Source organism: Tasmannia lanceolata, unplaced genomic scaffold (genome assembly GCF_043159265.1).
Source record: "Tasmannia lanceolata isolate RefF3 unplaced genomic scaffold, GAP_Taslan_0.1 ptg000015l, whole genome shotgun sequence".
NCBI classification, from domain to species: domain Eukaryota; kingdom Viridiplantae; phylum Streptophyta; class Magnoliopsida; order Canellales; family Winteraceae; genus Tasmannia; species Tasmannia lanceolata.
The window spans coordinates 24,622,597-24,635,646 of record NW_027518692.1 but is presented as its reverse complement, the minus strand read 5'-3'; the positions used below and the strand labels follow the sequence as shown (position 1 = coordinate 24,635,646).

Below are 13,050 nucleotides of genomic sequence, written 5' to 3'. Positions count from 1 at the left end.
TCCTCTCTCAATATATATTTGCTTCTCTCAACAAATATATTTCTTTATCTCTCTCTCTACAATGCCTAGGACTTGTTTCACTTTCATGTCATCCCTCTTCATTTCCACCTTTGTCTTAAGTCGTTTGATTTCAATAATAGGGCAACAAAGGACATGTACCACCATGTTACCACAAGGGTTACTAGGGCTTGACCTGGCCACCCGGCTTCGGTTCGATCCCAATGCCACAACCATGGCCTCAACCGACTTTGGTAAACTCACCCGAGCCCTCCCCGCAGCTGTTCTCTACCCATCATCAGTTCAAGACATCGCCACCCTCATAAAATTCTCTCACAGTTCCTCTCTCCCTTTCCCCATTGCCGCTAGGGGTCACGGTCACTCCACGCAAGGCCAGGCAATGGCCCACAATGGGGTCGTTATAGATATGAGATCCTTGAACAAAAACCATGAAATTCGAATCAATGTTTCATCTAGCCCCCCACATTTCTACGCCGATGTTGGTGGTGAGCAGCTATGGATCGATGTACTGCAGGCCACCCTTACATATGGGCTTGCACCTCCATCTTGGACCGATTACTTGTACTTAACCATTGGTGGTACCCTCTCTAATGCCGGAATTAGTGGCCAAACCTTTCGCCATGGTCCTCAAATTAGCAATGTTTACGAACTGGATGTCGTTACCGGTATACATCTCCCTCCCCATCTATCTAATCTTTAGAGATGATCTAAACCGTTCGTTTCATAGGCATTACTTTGGATCTCACATGGCACAAAAAATAATCCCATAATAATAGTGGGTCTCGGATTTTCTTGATCTAAACCGTTCGTTTGATAGGCATTACTTTGGATCTCACAAAAAAATGTCGATGATCCATCGGAACAACAAATCATTTTTACTTTTTGTTGTTGAATATATATGGACTATTGGACGGTTCGGATCGATAAAAGGTTGGACCCACTATGTTATAGTTGCCGCACTTTTGAATGTCATGTCACCCTAGAAATGATATCCCATCCGTCCCCCAATTAGGAGCCAGGGGACCGTAATTTCCGTGCTCCCCAACAGACAACCCACGTACTTCTTCTATGTATTTGTCTATTTGTTTATCAATGGAGTCACAATTTCAGTGACTATATATGAATTCATGAACGTACTGTAACAGGAAAAGGAGAGATTGTGAAATGCTCCAAACACCTCAATTCAGAGCTGTTTTATGCTGTTCTTGGTGGTCTTGGCCAATTTGGGATTATCACAAGAGCCAGAATTGCACTCCAGCCAGCACCACAAAGGGTAATCAACTCTTCAAATTAATTACCTCTTTAATTTGCCCCTCCCTTATTTGTTTCAATACTGCCACTATAATATTTGCTTTTGAAGTTTGGATGAACATTATTTAGTAGAAGGAATGAAAATTGAAGGGCCCATTTGGATGCTGGAAAATAAATGGAAAGGGAGAGGAATGGCGTGGTGACAAGGAAAGGAAAAGGGATGGAAATATGTCACTTGCAATATCACAGAGAGAAGATTTTGCCCCTTTTTCCTCTCAAAAGATTTTGCACCAAACCTTCTTGAGAAAGAGAAAATGGCATCATTTTTCACCCTGATTTCGGTGGCAACCAAACGGACCCAAAATGAATTCAATAGTTAACGGGGAAATTTTATTAATAAAGTGGGGATTAATTGCCATAATTAAAATATGATTTTCCTTTTGCCAAATATTCAAAGCAAAAATTAAGATTGATTAGAGTTGTAATTAGGGGTGGCAATGGTTCGGTTTCGGTTCGGTTCGACCCCCAAACCGAACCGAACCGAAATTTGAATCAGTTTGCTTTTACCAAACCGAAACCGAACCGAAACCGAATTTTCGGTTCGGTTTCGCTTCGGTTCTGCCAATTTTGCCACCCCTTACTCATAATAATTGGAAATATTCGGTTTCGGTTCGGTTTGATCCCCAAACCGAACCGTACCAAAATTTAAATCAGTTTGGTTAAACCAAACCGAAACTGAATTTTCGGTTCGGTTTCCCCTCGGTTCGAGTTCGGTTCGGCCAATTTTGCCACCCCTAGATATTGAGATACACCTTTACGAGACACTTCACCAGCCATAGAACATCAACATCATCCTGAGTATTTATCCGGTGGGCCACCGCTATGCAGAAGTCTTTCTTTAAGAAGTTAAATTTGAAGGACAAGAAACATTTCATGTGCGAATCCTTATCTGTCTCCATAGTAGCGCCCACCAGATGTACAGTCAAGATCGTGCAGACTCTTATCACTTAGACGGTCTCATTAGACTCATATGGAAATTCTTCTCATAGTATCATCTCCTATGAAAGATTGATAAATATATGTGTGGGAAATCATAAATTTGCCCTTTTATTTACTTGGGTCATCCCTTCCTAGTTGTTTCTTGCAATAGAAAGATGTCACAAAAACACTAAACAAGGGTGACCATGGTTAAAATTGGGGCACACATTTATCACCACCACTATATAGTCCAGTATTTTTCCGGCCGACACCATAGGATGCTCCAAACTGTCCATTTGATGGGCCACAATGTAAATGGGTTGTGCCCAAAAAATCATTTCGATAGGATGATTCTAAACCTCCAATCTATTCGGCCCCAACTTTACTATGGTGTGCCCGGAGAATCATTAATTCCTAGAACGATCCTAACTCTCCGATCTATGGAGGGATGTCACATTATAGAAACTTAGACAGATTGGAGGGTTAAAATCATCCTTAGGAGGCTAATTTATGGATCACATCCTATCCAAGGAACCAAAAATGAATGGTCTGTATGATCCAATCATGTGTGCCCGACTGCACTTTTAAAAAATATTAGTGCAAGTGCAAGTACGGCAGACACCATACAATATTATCGCATATGTAATGCTACTGAATAAATAAATGGAACTATTTTCAGGTGAAGTGGGTCCGTTTGCTGTACAATGATTTCTCGGCTTTTACAAAAGACCAGGAATATCTTATATCCTTGAATGAGGGAGGATACGACTATGTGGAAGGATCTGTTATTAGTGACGAGACTCTGATAAGTAATTGGAGGTCCACTTTTTTCTCAAAGATAGACAATAAAAAAATAACTTCTCTTGCAGCCAAAAATCCTATGATTTATTGTCTAGAAGCCACAAAGTACTATGACAATCTCACAGAGGATACTGTCGATCAGGTATATTTGATATTTCTTCAATATGATTGGTATGTACACTCCCACCCTCCATTGTTGGGTATTAAGGGTGCAACTGTGATCGATTTTTGGGAATTTTGGTTGAGCTTTTTCCATAAAATCAGGTCGGGTTTCGGTTGATTCCAATTCAGTTTTTTAGCAAAGGCTCAGCCCGACCTGACCCAAATTGCACCCCTGCCTAGTTGGTATTGGGGTGCAACTCGGTCCATTTTTCGGAACTTTTGTTGAGCTTTACAATAAAATCAGGTCAGTTTGAGTTGATTCATATTCATTTTTTTAGCAAAAGCTCAATGTGCAATCACAAATTAGAAATTAATAAATTTGTTGTGGATCTATTAACCAAATTAGGAGGGGTGTGAGTGTTGGCTCTCCTATATTATTATTATTATTATTAGGGAAATGATAAATGCGCCCCTTTTCATCACTTGGGCCACCCAGCAGCAGTGCATCAATAACTGCAGAGGGGCTGATGTACTTCACGTACGTCAGAAGGATTCAACGGATTTGATTGCCATGTAAACTGCAGTTGGGTGTCCCAAGTGATGAAAAGGGGCGCATTTATCATTTCCATATCATTATTAGGAAAATGATATTTCATCCCTTTTTTTCACTGTTACCACCCTCTTTTGTTTTTTTTCTTCTTCCAATGACTTTGTTTTAAGAAGTTGTTGCCTTGCCTCTGATATTATGTGAAGCAACCAATTGCTCCAAAAGCTTAAGGGATTAAATTAGTTGGTGTTATTTAATCATTTATACTTCAACAAGTTTCATTAGACTGCCTATTAGGTTTTTTTCAATAACAATAGCTATTTCAATAAAATTAGAAGGAATTAAAGTGTCATTTCAATATAATTTGATCATGTTAACAGGAAGTGGATTTGCTGCTTAAAGCGTTAAGCTTCATTCCTGGATTTGCTTTCAAAAACGACGTATCATACGTAGATTTCCTCAATCGAGTACACGATGGAGAGCTAAAGCTTCGCGCCAAAGGCCTCTGGGATGTTCCTCATCCATGGTTGAATCTCTTTGTACCCAGATCTAGAATTTCAGACTTTGATGCAGGAGTTTTCAAAAGAATGGTCCTTAAGAGAAACTCCACGGGAACGATTCATCTTGTCTACCCAATGAACAGAAACAAGTACGTTTATGCATAAATATACCAAAGAATGAATTAGCCACTTGAATCGGCATCCTACTCCGTTTCCACCAGATTCTAGTGTTCGGTTCATAAAATTGAATGGAATCAGTGAGGCAGACAAATGAGCAGAATTGAAGTAGGACAAAAATGTTGGAATTTGTTTCCCACCCAACTGGTGGTATTCTTATTCCGGCCTAGTTGCAATGAAATTTTTATTGATTTTTTAATTAAAATTTAATTTTAATTCTCCGATTCCATTTCCAGGGAAATCGGAATAGGATGTCGATTACAATTCATGATTTCGGCAATCCAAAAACAGCCTAGGTTGTGTTTAGATTACCAGAAACAAGCACTAAAATTGGTATATCCTATTCCGATTCCACCCGATTCTAGCATTTGGTTCAAAAAAATGAACAGAATCAGGGTGCATAATCAATATTAGGATGAAATTAAAGATGGCGAAAATACTGAAATCGGTTTCCAGCCCCAAAAGGTGGTAATCTGATTTCACCCTGGTTGGAATAAAAATTTTGTTGGATTTTTTAAAATTAAATTTTATTTTATTTTATTTTGTTGGAATTGAAATAGGATGCATTCCCAATTATGAAAACCCATACACAGCCTAAAGTGGTCTTAATGTTTTGGATTAAACTTTAAGAAATATGCATTGCAGGTGGGATGAGAAGACATCAGCGGTTATTCCAGACGAAGAAATTTTCTACACCATAGGGTTGTTGCGATCAGCCGTGCGCGATTTGGAGTTCTTCGAAGATCAAAATAAAGAGATATTAAGCTTTTGTGATAAGACTGGGATCGATGCTAAGCAGTACCTTCCTCATTACTCAACCAACACAGAGTGGAAAAATCATTTTGGTCTAAAATGGAATATGTTTCTAGAGAGGAAAAGGATGTTTGATCCAAAAGGGCTCTTGTCTCCAGGACAGAAGATTTTCCCTCCTTTGTTTTCGCAAGAAAGTATCTAAACTCTACCATGCTTTGAGATAGACATGTAGTAAGTATTGTATGTTTGGAATTGGATAGAACATGACTATGGAAATTGAATATTAAAACTGGAATTGGACATGGACTCATGGACTCATGGAAAGGCAAGAGACATGTCATCTTATGTGAATGTAAACAGGTTGTAATGTAAACACGTACCGTTGTCTATCTTATGTGAATGTAAACTGGTTGTATATTGTACCTAATTTTTCTAGGGATTTTCAAGTTTTAAAAAAATATTTTTTAAAAAAAAATAATTTTCCCGGCAGTCATAACCGCCGGGAGTTTTTTTTTTAAATAATTACTCCAATTTTATAAACGCCAATAAAGGGTGCCCATCCAGCCCTAGTTCCTGATTAAAATCCTGACTTAACATATCAAGGACTTTCTTAAATGCCGAATTATGCATAAATTCTGCAATTCTAAAATCTCTATTGTGATGATCAGGACCGCCAGTGGTAACTTATATCCACCCTAGTCCGCATTCTTTTCACACCTGCTGTTGACCATATTTGGTTGGAAAGGAACACTAGAATTCATGAAGGGCACAAAAAGCACAAAAAATTCACTCTCAATCTGATCCTCAAAGCAGCCCAAGAGAGACTCATTTTCCTAATGATTGGAGACACCATGACTGAAGAAAATAAAAGGATAGCAAAGCATTTGAACCTTCCTCTATACAACAGTTCCACTGAGCCCAGAACTGTCACTTGCCATCCTCCCCGTGACCCTTTTGTCAAGCTAAATTCTGACGTATTTCTCTCAGCCGATTCAGGTAGCATTTGGAGGCATTCTAAGACTCAATGATGGTCATCCTCTTGCCTCATATTCTATGAATTGCTCTGCTGCTCCCATTCAAGAATGCAATTCACACAGGTATCCAACTAGCCAGAGATCTCCATATTCAATCTCTATGGATTGAATCTGATTCCCAGATTGCAGTCAATGTCATCCTAAACAAAATTCCTTGCCCATGGAAGAAGATGCTGACCCTAGAAACTATCAAAGAAAACCTGGAGAAATTCCATTCCTGGGAAATTACTCATATTTGGTGGGAAGGGAACAAGGCAGCTGACTTCCTTTCAAAATCCGATTGCCCTTGCAAAGGATACAACATCCCTCCTTCTATATTTCCTTTTGTACTGGATGTAATTATTGTTGGGGTTCCTTAGCTTCGCTTGTAAATCTCTTCTTCTCTTTCAATATATCTGGCGGGGGTCTGCCTAACCCCAAATTACCTAAAGAAAAAAACTTAAATCCACCGGTAAAACCTTTAGGGACACCTCATTTAGAGGCAAATAGTAGATTGCCGGTTTATGTTTCACCGGCAGATAATGGGTCTTTTACTGGTGGTCCTGACAGCCGGTAAAAACCTTTTGTCCCTGTAATGTAACATGAAGCTATCAATAGCTAAAACTAAGAACTATAAGCATAGAAAAATTCCATAAGTTTCAAGACACTTCAATTGACACCACATGAGCTAACTAATCAGCCTCAATATTTACTAATCTCCATATATGTTGGAATTTAACTTCGACTGAATAACCCTCAACTCAGTCAAGAATCTCTTCAATCACATCTATATACCCCAAAGGGCAGTTCTTGTTAGAGTCAAGCAAGGTTGATTGAAGCATTACACCCTAGGTATCTAGTTTGGAATACCTAGTTTGTTGCCTCTAGCGCCTATATATAGAGATACACTAAGGTTATTGACTGGTTAATGGACTCTAACCCATGTAGGCCCACTACACCGGTCCATTATCTTATTGGGCTTATATTAGAACATATTTAGGGTTATACTATATCCCAACAATCTCCTCCTGTGTTTTACATACAGTACAATCCAATAGATAGATAATGTAATGTCCAAACAAAATATTGAATCATCCATATCACCATATCAAAAAATATCTGTAATCCAACTGAAAACAAGAATACTTTTAAGAATAACCAAGAGTTTTAGAAATAATCTAAACTCAAACAAAAGTAGTTTCACATGTAAGTGAGCTATTTATTCAACTGAAAAGAAAATAATAGTCCCCACTGCTCTATAAGGATTCACTCATCAAATAAGTCATCCTTATCAAAATCTAAATCAAGGCAAGCTCCTCCATTTTCGTCAATTCCTGTAAATTACCAAATATGAATTTCATGAAAATGAATCCAATCGTTTGTGTAAAATACTAAAGTATCTAGTTCTACAAGAAGAACTTAGTACATTTCATATTGGCTGAAAAATAAATATCAATAAGCATCATTGTCAAGTTTTAATAAAGAACAAGACCTAAATAGTTTCTTTTGCAAAGAACCATTTCATGTTTCCATTTAGAAGTTACAGTCATCTTATCCAAATTCGAGTTAAGTTGTATCATCAAGTTTGGAATGAAACAACTTTTTCCAAAAGGACGTCATCAAATATGGAATGACATAAAACAACTATAAACATCAATGAAACATATCAAGTGCTTATCTTAGCTAAAAGAGAGAGATTCAAAAAATTCAAAATAACATGGATGTAGGTTGATTGTGATATTATAAATAACCGCAAGTTCACGGATCGCTTGTAGTCATGGGTCGAACTCAGGGAAGAGAAATCTTATTTGTGAATCCTATTCTTGTATCACTTAGAATATAAACTATGATATATGTTGCCTGGCATTTACTCAGAATTTTCGTTGACGTACCTCGGAGCCAACAATATCTATAAGTTTGTATTCTAAACAATCTAAGAATCGAACACAAATAAGATTGCGATTTGAAAATCTTAATTTAGGCAAAGTGTACCAAAGTTCTAATGATTTCTTTTAACTACTTATCTAATATAATTAGAAAACCAAAATTCTAAGGGCCTACGTTAATTGGAAAATTGCAAAAGTAATTGGAAATGGTTAAAAATCTTAATTCAATATAAAAGATTAATTAGGGTTAGAATCCACCATGGGTTTGGATTAGATTGATTAATTAAAACAACTCTTGAATTTGGTTGAAAATTCGATTAACTAGTCAATAAGGAATAAGATCAAAGGGATGCCATTCCTTATAAGTAATTAATCAAATCCACTCTCCAATTTACGTTAATTATATAGAACTTTATATTTGTTAATCAACAATCATTCATCCGAAAGGGGAAAGCCAATGGCATGAATGATTGGGATTTTTCAAACACAAAATCCTACACAAATTTTCAATTAAGTAGATTGATTTAATTATAAATATTTCTCCTTCCCCATAGCTTCAACTAAACCCTAAGTAATTAGGATTTAGTTATTCATGAATAAGGGTAGAAAAAAAATAAAAGAGATAGATGAGAGAAGAATTATCATATAGAACTTGAAAGGAAATGAAACAAAAGCAAATTACTTCTTCACTAACTTGAATTAAAACAAAATTACATCAAATTGAACTTAAAATAAATAACAAAAATTAAATAGAACATAGTCTTTTTCTCCTCCAACTTTGGCCAAATCCTCCTCTTCAAGCTTTAGTGTCACCTTGGATTGAAGGGTGGATGATTGATCCTTGGTTAAGAGTAGAAAAGAAAAAGAACTTGAAAAAGAGCAAGAGAGAACAAGAAAACCTAAGACAGAGAACTTGAGAGTGGTAGAGAAGTAGAGAGATCTCTTCAATATATAACTTTTTTTTCCTTTCTATCTTCAACACTAAAGAGAAACACCAACTTGGAAAGCGTATTGTATATTTGGAAATCACCACCTGTATTTGTCAATTTTGTAACTTTGAGTATTTGTTAGTAATGGCAAACTTCCTCTTTTCTTTCTTCATAATTTCAGCAACTTTGCACTCCTTTTTGGTAACTTTGGCAGCTTTTGTTGACTTTTTCCTCTTCTCTTACGTAGAAATGGGTAGAATTTTGGCAACTTTGTCTCCTTCTTCATGGTGTGCCCCACCTTCAAATTAGTTCTATAGAGCAATCCGAATTCTCTAATTGATGGGCCACCACTTACATGGGTGGAGTCCACAATTTATTCCATAAGATGATCCATACCATTCATTTTGTTGTCTTATTGCTCAAATTAATTATACCTCTTAAATTAATTCCATGGAATGATTCAATCCATTCAAACAATGGGCCATAGTGGTTAATGATTCCATATTTGATCTTTTCTTTGAAATTTCACCCCTTTAGCTCCATATTTTGTGAAAATCCAGAAATATCCCTGAAACACCAAAAATACAGAAAATACATTAGTAGCACCGCTTTAAATGAGAACATATGCATATTATTCCTACCTACAATTCACACATAAATATGCTCATCATAGGTTAATACCTGTCTATACAGACTTTAACCCCATCTCCCCTACAGTTTTGAATATTCGATCTTTGTCCAGTCCCTTCGTGAAAGCATCGGCCATATTATCCTTCGATCGCACATCAACCAAAGTTATTGCTTGAAGCATTACACCCTAGGTATCTAGTTTGGAATACCTAGTTTGTTGCCTCCAGCCCCTATATATATAGAGATACACTAGGGTTATTGACTGGTTAATGGACTCTAGCCCATGTAGGCCCACTACACCGGTCCATTATCTTATTAGGCTTATATTAGAACATATTAAGGGTTATACTATATACCCAACAGTCATGTCCCTTGTTCATCAATCATATCATATTCCAAAAATCACCTTCAACAATTAGATTCTCTAGGTCATGTCTCTTAACTAAGCGACCCCCAAGCAAGACTGCCTGCACTTTCGTATTCGCTGTGTCCATTCGGTTCAACTGTCTAGAGTACCTCACCTTGTGGCTCCACTATCCTCAAGAAGGAGACCCCGAAAACTAGCCGGCCCTATGGTTCTCTAAACTAGGTACATCAAAGTTTAGCAAATGACTTTCTTTTTATTTTCTTTGGTTTAATCATATGAAACCTCTGATTCATTTGTTTGTGTTTGTAGTTTAATTATTATTTTATCTATTTCTATTTTTTTATTTTTCGTTTCTATATTTAAAGTGGTTCTTTTCAAAATGTATAAGAGTCTGCAGGTTTCATTTGCCCATACATTATGAGTTATTATTTATTAGATAATTGTTGATTTACCTGTGCATTTGAGCATAGAAAAATGCCAAGAAGACAGCCTGGAAGGCTCTTTCATACCAGCCACTTTGTGGGCTTCTCGCGTGCCATGTGGACATCATAGGGTCTGTTGATCAGTTGATCCGACCTACAACCACAAGTCTGGCTCATTGCCCACCTTACCTTGGTCGGATGATCCTAACCCTCGATCCACCATACCTTGTTTAGGGTTCTGCCAAGAGAAGCTAAATCGTTGATTTTTTTTTTAAACAGTATCATTACAGATTAGATATCAGTGCGGCATGAGACCAAGACCATATGGGTGGGGTCATGATTCTCCACAAGACTTCTGTTTTGATTATACATGCATATCACCTTGAATTGTGGAACCCAAAAATTGATCGTTAGCATTGATCTTGATTGTGATCATCAGCCTGGTCGGTCTCTTATCCTGATTCTATCCCTTGCATCTAAATGAAGGGTCCTCAAATGTTGATTTTGGTGGTTGAGCCACTTCTAGTCTATAAGATAATTGAAACCGTGAGCCACTTCTACAAGGTCATGGCTGGTGGCAAAAGCTAGGACTAGATTATGATTGAATGTTAATTTACTTTGTCAAACTTAATGAAATATCCTAAATTCAATAAACTTATAATGTATAAATGGATGTTTATGAAAGTTAGCCTGTTGTTCTTTAAATGTTAGCCCTGCATTTTCATCTGCTTGGTGTGGTGATAGCTTATACTTTTCAAATGTAGGTGGGGTGGACTTCACTGCATCTTGGTGTGGAACTTGTCGGTTAGTCGCCCCAGTGCTTACGGAGCTCGCTAGAAAGTTGCTTGATGTTGTCTTTTTGAAGGTTGATGTTGATGAATTGAAGGTAATGATCCTGATTTTATACAAGTATTTTCTTTTTCTTTCTCTTTTTTATTTTTAAAGAAGCCATCATTTGATTTCATAGAACAGAAAATAACTTTACAGCATGGATAGAGATTGCTCCCTTTGTAAACACATCTTTACTAACTCTGGCTTTGGCTAAAGAGTCGGCAAGACTACTATCCTTGCTAAGAGTGTGACCAAAAGAAAAAACCTATCACTACAACCTCGCATTGTCATATGTCAGTCTTTCTTTTAAAAATAAAGTCCTAAGTAGTTATATCTAGTTAACCACTCATTACCTAGTCTTTGTTTTAAGGAGAGAGCCCTGAGTAGTTATGTATCCATCTCTTAAAAGAGATCCCCACATTTTTTTAATGATGGAATGGATACAGAATTTTGTATGTGCCTCACTTTCTTGCATTCCATGACTATATGCATATTCCTCAGCGTGAAATCAAGGACTCCTTGGTTTGAGATTAAGGAGTTTTGCATGACACAATGTACTTCTCAATCACTTCCTGCTTCTCTTTTAATCTGTCTTATCTTCCTAGAACTTCTAATTTTAAACTCACAACTTGATTAAAATCCATCCCCAAAGCCTTGAAGATTTTTTTCTCTAATCGTCTCAAACCCCTTCTATTTTTTAAAGAATGCCAAAATGCTCTTCGGCCCCAATTTGTCAAATCCACCCCAAATTAAAACCACAGTTCAAAATTAAATTTTGGACTTCTAATTAACAACATTAAAGCCTAAATCCCTAAAATCCCCAAATTTTAACTAGCTCACTTGGAATTTGCTCTTTAAGGGTCAAATCCTCCATATTGAGATGTTTTTAGCGCCTCACTCGAGGTTGTAGACAGCAATTAACCCTAATCTTGTCTTAACTATTTAAAGGGGACTGCACTTTTAAAATAGCAATGAAGATCTCAGTCCAATGCTATTGGAGCCTTCTTTGGCGGTCTTAAGGTGCCAATTGTAGGTATTAATTTTCTGCAATTCTTCGGTATTGATAGTCATTTGAGTCTCTTGAGCTTCCGCCATGCTCTACTCAGCTTGTGGCTAATGAATTAGCCAAAAGAGGTGTTGGGGCTGATTCTTTGTACGTGAGGCAATCTCTGCCCCACTTGTAATGTGTTTTTCTCTTCAATGAAATTTAGCTTTTCTCCAAAAATTAAATGCAGGGCATACAATATATGTTATGCAACAGCCTTTTTAACTGTCACCACATGTAGCATGACTAAAAGTGTATCCCCAAGGATGATTCTATGAGTACATTTTACCATGGCACATGTTAAGAGGCGCGCATAGGAGTTCACTATTTGTCAAGCAGTGAAAGTCCAAAGATTGGGTTTTTTCCATTGATTGTCTTTCAAAGTCATCCAAATCTTTCAATGGAGGGTTTATTGATTCCTCTATTTTTTTTGTCATTGTTTCAAAGTAACTTTATGGATGATTTTGTTTGATTGATGCATGTAAAAATGGTAACACATGTTTCAGATGGTTGCAGAGGAGTGGAAGGTGGAGGCTATTCCAACCTTCTTCTTCCTCAAAGAAGGGAAACGGGTGGAAAAGGTTGTGTGTCATACCCCGATCTCATTGTGTCCATATTGTCTGGTTCTGGGTTTCTACCCTCCCCTGTTTTGTTTTCCAACAGCAATACCGTGCCCGACCCCGACCCACTCTGCAAGGACCCACCTCTTGGAGGTGCTGAAAACACGTCTGCAGAGTAGAGAGACCCTACCTGTGCACGCGCCCTATATGGGAGTCGATTTAAGATATATGGGGGACTGC

The 13,050-nt window shown here is 37.4% G+C and overlaps 1 protein-coding gene across 1 annotated transcript; it reads left to right on the top strand.

The window, feature by feature from the left end:
• Positions 1-12,989, top strand: LOC143891878 (cytokinin dehydrogenase 5-like). Its single transcript, XM_077396380.1, has 9 exons — positions 1-683; positions 1,164-1,291; positions 2,927-3,190; positions 4,078-4,346; positions 5,020-5,321; positions 6,521-6,713; positions 11,086-11,260; positions 12,273-12,358; positions 12,767-12,989. The coding sequence occupies exons 1-9, from the start codon at positions 62-64 to the stop codon at positions 12,987-12,989; spliced, it is 2,262 nt and encodes a 753-aa protein (XP_077252495.1). The 5' UTR covers positions 1-61.
• Positions 12,990-13,050: the final 61 nt, after the last annotated feature.

Excerpts from the sequence above, each read along its gene's own strand:
- LOC143891878 (XM_077396380.1), top strand. The coding sequence starts at position 62 with ATGCCTAGGACTTGTTTCACTTTCATGTCATCCCTCTTCATTTCCACC. Across the intron at positions 3,191-4,077 it reads CAGAGGATACTGTCGATCAG|GAAGTGGATTTGCTGCTTAA; the intron begins GTATATTTGATA and ends TCATGTTAACAG. Across the intron at positions 11,261-12,272 it reads TTGATGTTGATGAATTGAAG|TCATTTGAGTCTCTTGAGCT; the intron begins GTAATGATCCTG and ends CGGTATTGATAG.